Here is a 6,116-nt window from a genome sequence, read left to right as displayed (position 1 = left end):
ACCCAAAATCATTAACAGACAACGTAAATTACCCGGTGGTGTCCTTGTTCGGAAATCTCTCTTCCCCTGTTTGTTCGCCATGTTCCGTTAGTATAGCGTGACTGTCTCCAAGGCAACAGATCACGCCTTTACCCGCACCCCACAAGCGCCATTTGAAACTACAGTCAAAACTAGGCGTTGCTTACCGAGTGCCCAATATAAAAAAAGCAGCAACGAGTGGGCTGCAATAATTGATTTATTGAATGAAATGTATATAATCGTATCCTCCAATTCTAAGCATAATGAAAGCAAAGCTTGCAAGTGTTCCTTTCCCTGAGAGAAAATGATATGGTTGCATTTTTTTCAGTGACAAAAAGCATTTGTTTAAGCTACACTTCAAAAGGGCAACAAGGGACACCGCTGGATGTGTAACTTTTATTGAGGCACATTTTATTTATGCAACTGAATCGAAAAACATTTAAACACACGTCATTTATCCAAACTGAATAGAGGGACAAGGGTGGAATTGAGTCTAATGATGGTAACTGTGTATGCTTCAGACATCCATAATTGCATCAGTCCACGAATCTTGGATCTGTGACACAAGCGGCACCAACAGACAGTCCAGAACAGCAAGTCCTTTCCACGAGCACCGGAGACCCCTGGGGGGATAAAAGAGTACATTAAGCAAATCTAACCAGAATATAAGTGCTAAGTGACAGTTATTATTGTTATAGAATAGTAATCTCCGGAGCAGTCACAGCCCACCCAGAGGTAAGTGTTTGGTGTCGCTGGATGCCTCCTGATCGAGGCATTCCAGCGACACCATTTAAGTTTAGGAGGCGATTGTTGATCGCCTCCTAAACGCTTTTAAAACGGGCGTCCGCTGCCATACAATGTATGGCGGCTGTTGACGCCCCGGGGAGGGGTCAGACATGGCCCCCGATGCCGATCTCGGCCTTGCTGAATGCCTCGACATCGAGGCATTACAGTAACGCCGTTTAAGCGAAGAAAGTGATCGTTGATCACTTTCTAAGCTTATTTAACTTTTTGACGGTTCAGGACCATCAAAGGTCATTTAGTCCTGAACCGGCAAAGGTCGCGAAGGGGTTAATAACATGGGGTGTATCCCAAGCCCCATCGACTTTTTTGTCTTTACCTTAGACAACTGAAGTAGAACCTCCGCCTCGATAAACTCACATATTTCAAATGACTCAGTGTTTTTTCCTAACCGAGGTCCAGTTCCCTCATTTTTTTATTTGTAAAAACTGAACAGAAATATTAATTGGGGCAGTCACCTACGTCTTTATCCTCTTCTACATACAGTCCTTCTTTTGTTTTTTAATCTAACTAATCCTTGTTTTATTTTCCTTTTCTCATTTATATATCTAAAAACATTATCTCCCTTTTTACTGACAAGGCAATTTTCTCTTCTGCATGTGATTTGGCAGCTCTTATAACTTTCTTTGCTTCTTTCTGCCTAATTTTATAGATCTGTCTATCTTCCTCACTATGGCTATTTTTTGTATCTACCGTATTTGCTCGATTATAAGACGGCCCTGATTATAAGACGACCCCCCAAAATCTAAATATTAATTTAGGAAAAAAACAAAAAGCCTGAATATAAGACGACCCTATAGGAAAAAATGTTTTACCAGTAAATATTAATTCATGTAAACAATTTTTTCATATTTAATAAAAGCTATGATTGAGAAAAATATATATTTTTTATTTCCTTTTATTTGCCAAGCTGCCCCTCCCCAGTTATGCACATCTGCCCCCACGGTTGCCACTCTGCCCCCAGAAATGCCTTAATCCCCCTTTATTTGCCACTCTGCCCCATGATGTGCCTTTTAACCCTCTATATGCCACTCTGCCTCCAGAAATGTCTTATGCCCTCCTATATGCCACTCTGCCCCATGATATGCCTTTTAACCCCCTATATGCCAGAGTGGCATATAGAGGGTTAAAAGGCATTTCTGGAGGTATATATATATAACTGCTAACAGCAATCAAACTCCTATCAAGCCAAGGCAGCCAGTACATGCTGGAACCTGGGGATGATAGGAGTTTGAGTACAGCCTCCCTATGCCATGCTACCCCCCTTACACATCCATGCTATCACACACACACTCATTCACAAACATTTAAATACTCATTCATTCCATTAATCACACATACACACACACTCACACCCCCCACCCCCTTACCTGAACTGCAGATCTCCCACTCGCAGACTTCTGCAGGGGCCCGGCTGTGCGAGTAACTTCTCTGGCCCTGCCCCCAGAGGAAGGAGGGGGAGGCAGAATTATGTGACACTCTGCTAGCTTCCTGCTGCTAATAGAAGAGACGCTGCTCGGGACCAAAGCACCGGTAAGCAGCCTGGCCCCAGCAGATATTTTTTTGAGGTCTAATTAGAAGACGACCTCGATTATAAGACGAGGGGTATTTTTCAGAGCATTTGCTCTGAAAAAGACCTCGTCTTATAATCGAGCAAATACAGTACTTATGATTTTGGCCACTTCTGCAGTGTACCTCAGCGGTTTACTCTTACTGACCAGCATAATACAATTTTCTGTTATCTTCAATAATACAACTTTTAATAATCCCATTTCTCCTGGACTCCATTTAAATTGCCCCAGTCTGACAATGACTCCTCTACACATATTCTCATTTTAGAAAAGTCAGCTTTTCTAAAATCCAAAACTTTTGTTTTTGTGTGGTGTGACTCTTGTGTCACTCTTTGTTTGTTAAACCACACAGACTGATGATCACTAGATCTCAAACTTTCCCCTACAGAAATATCAGTTAACAAATCTAAATTTGTGAACACTAAAGCCATCAAATTCCGTCATTGCTAGGGGCCCCATCTAAACTCTGCTCAGTGAGCAAGAGACTCCTCTCAAGATTGTCAATATATATATATATATATATATATATATATATATATATATATATATATAGATATACACACACATTTTCAATGTTTAATATTAATTGAATCCTGAATAACCCAGTCCCATATAATCTACAATATACAAAACTAAATATTTTTGAAGATTGACTTGTTATTTCAAGCATTAGGCACCACTATTGAAAATGCAGAGTGAAAGCTGATTTTCAAAAAATGCAATCTTCAATATAATGTTAAATTATAGTACTTTTGTTTACCTTAATGTTAACTTTAATGTTCAGTTTATTTGGGTATTATTTTTCCCTTTATGTATTTGTTATCAGGACCAGGCTGGGGATACTTTAATGCTGTCACGGAGCTGGTTAGTCCGACCGACTACCTCCGCTGTCTTGTGCTGCCTTAGCCTGGGACAACATACTTTCCCCGGTTCCCCAGTCACTAGCCAAGACTCAGTGTAGGGTAAAACCAAACGAAGACTGATTTATTTTGGACACACAGAGCTGGATATATCCAGCAAAACACGCATTAACATAAAACAAGATATTGGAACACAAACCACCCCCTTAATTTGCCTCCCAGAGACAACAGGGGCAGTAACGGGATTAACAATTCAATAGGGGGAGGAGAGACTGATTTATACAACATAATAATGCACCATGGGGTGGAGGGGTCTGATATTAAATTAAAACAATTGCGGTCACTCCCTGCTTGCAGATCCTGGCTGTCTGCTGGAGATAATCCCCTCAACCAGTGATGACATGATATACTGCTGGGGTAGCCACAGAAGTCTTTACAAACCCAGGGCCCATAGTCAATAGGGAGGAGGTTGGCAGTCAGGCCTCTCCAGTGGTCCCAATGATGGAGGGTCCCGTCACAAATGCCATTAGTCAAATAACGTAACTATATTTGTCGGTTGGATACATGCGGCCGCAAATCACATTTTTATACTGATGCAGTATGCGCTAGGAGTATGGAGCTTTGTCAGCCAGTGGCCCTCCAGCCATTTGCCCAGTTTGCCAGATGGCTAGTCCAAGTTTATTTGTTATTATTCTTTTGACTTCTTTACTTACACAAGACACAACCAATATAATAATCCACTCTCCACTTACTGGTCTCCCCTCTCCCACGTTTCACCTCTCTAATCCATTCTGAACACTGCTGTCAGACTAATTTTCTTTTCTTACCATTGTTCATCTACTGCTCCACTGGGCCAATCACTCATGCATACATACTGCCTATGCACCCTAGAATTAAATTCAAACTCTTGGCCTATGATATTAATTATGATATCAGGTGTCTAGCACAAAGTTAAAAGGTCTGACCCTCTTAATATGCTCTAGGTGTAATATCATTTTCTAAGTGGGTGAAGCTTCTACAAAAAAATATTTGGCATGCATGGAAAATAATGTGAAAACAAATTGTTACGCGCGCCGCCGCGGCTCCCTCTCCGGCTGCTAATGGTGGCTCGCCGGGCGTCGGCAACCCCACCTCCGTCCCGCACGCGGGTTGCCGACGGGTTACACGCGCCGCCGCTGCACTCACCTTGGCCGCTCACGCTGGCTCCACCTCCAGTGCTGCCGCGGTCACTCGGGGGGTATGCGGTCCTTCTTCGTCGGGCGCGCGCACCCGCTCACGCTCCAGGCGCGTCGCCGCGCGCACACGCCGGGAAAACGGCAGAAGTGCGCCATCTGGTGGTGGTTCCAGACAACGCACCTGAAATCAATTTAGGGCGCGACACGCTCTACGGCGCGGCTGATGACGTGAGTGTTTCCTTTTCTATTTAAACCCCATTCGTTTGCCTTGTCTTTGCCCGTTCTAAACGTTCTCTAGCGTTGGGTGTGCTATAGTTCTCATTCTATTTTGATCTCTGCCTTGTGTACCGACCTCTTGCCTGTTTAAACGACCACGATTCTTCTCTGCCTGCCTACGAACCCGGACCTGTTTACCGTTTTGCACCTGATCTACCTGCCCTGACCTCGGATTGTTTTTGACCTTGCTGCCTGCTGTTGCCCTCGACCTCGGACTGTGTTCTGGACTTTCTTTAGCTGTGCTTACCTGCATTGTTGGATCCCTCGTCTACCTGACCGTAACACAAATATTTATTTTGTATTTGCATTCACAGTTTTCTGCTTGTGTGCTTAATTGCTTATTTACTTTATTCCTGTCATGCATTATCACATGTCACTTCCGGTTTTATTTACAGCTGTTGTAACTTGGTAAGATGGTGGCAAAGTTGACTAGAACCAACAATGGTTTTTAATAAAAGTTAGTAGGAAAAACAGCAACTCTGTAAGTAAGCTTGAATCAAATAAACTAAAAATAATAAAAAACATACCTAAAGGTAAATCTGATTTTAGCTTTCAACTGGAACTGCAAAATTGACATCAGTGAAAATAGTAGAACACAAAATCTATTTGTAGAGTTGTGCATGTCCTGTAGATGTAAGGTCTCATTTCTCACCATTTTCCATGTTATACACCAGATAATCAGCATGCGGTCTCTGGCAAATGTATAATTTGTAAAATACAGACTCCAAAAATATAGATTTTTTCCCCCCACTATTAGGGATTACACTTACAACACTGTCCTATAGAAATTCTATATAGAAATAGGATGTATAATCCATATTTCATAATGAGATTTAAGATGAGATGTAAGTTATGATGTGCCTAAAAAAAGTATTATTTAGAAAGGGATTCCTCAAAAATCTAAATCAAAATCATCTGTTATTACCAGGTATACTGTAACTGTAAGATTTTCTATGATCTAAGAGACTTGGAACTTTTTCTATACACAAATCGAAAGTTACACCCACAAACCCACATTCTTTGAAAACATACTCCTTACCTTTCATCAAGCAGGAAAAATTCCTGTTGCCGAAGCTCCCTTAGTTCATCAGATGCATCAAAAATATGCTGCAAACCGAGGAATGGAGAATGCTGTTGCCAGCTCTGCATGATAGAAAAGGGACGGGAGGTACTGAGTTGTTCCAGATTTCAATGTTCTTACCTAAAATGAGCCAATGATCCTGACAAACACTCATACTGCACCTAATTGCAATGTAGCGTTCTCACCTCATGAGTTATTCCAATGTCTGTCCGGAGCCCAAGAGCCAGCACTTCTAATAGTCTGTACAGAACAGTAGATGGAAAGTAAGCAGTAAAAACACAGCAAAGTAGCCAATAAGGATACCAAATTGGTCATTTACTGATACAGATACAGG

General features: G+C 41.9%; 1 protein-coding gene across 2 annotated transcripts in view; it reads right to left on the bottom strand.

The window, feature by feature from the left end:
* Window positions 1-395: 395 nt before the first annotated feature.
* The window catches only part of RSAD1 (radical S-adenosyl methionine domain containing 1), a 67,158-nt gene continuing 61,437 nt past the window's right edge, over window positions 396-6,116 (bottom strand). Inside the window, exons 7-10 of one of the 2 annotated variants that reach the window (XM_053453334.1) lie at window positions 5,968-6,022; window positions 5,741-5,844; window positions 5,229-5,263; window positions 522-641 (exon numbers count right to left, since the gene is read on the bottom strand). In XM_053453334.1, the coding sequence (XP_053309309.1) occupies window positions 5,254-5,263; window positions 5,741-5,844; window positions 5,968-6,022 (169 nt within the window). In that variant the 3' untranslated portion in view covers window positions 522-641; window positions 5,229-5,253. Of the gene's footprint in view, window positions 642-5,228; window positions 5,264-5,740; window positions 5,845-5,967; window positions 6,023-6,116 lie in introns of both variants that reach the window. The other variant, XM_053453333.1, reaches the window with a different exon arrangement.

The sequence above is a fragment of the Spea bombifrons genome, chromosome 13 (genome assembly GCF_027358695.1).
Source record: "Spea bombifrons isolate aSpeBom1 chromosome 13, aSpeBom1.2.pri, whole genome shotgun sequence".
NCBI classification, from domain to species: domain Eukaryota; kingdom Metazoa; phylum Chordata; class Amphibia; order Anura; family Pelobatidae; genus Spea; species Spea bombifrons.
The sequence above is the reverse complement of the archived record's forward strand: the minus strand, read 5'-3'. Positions and strand labels throughout refer to the sequence as shown.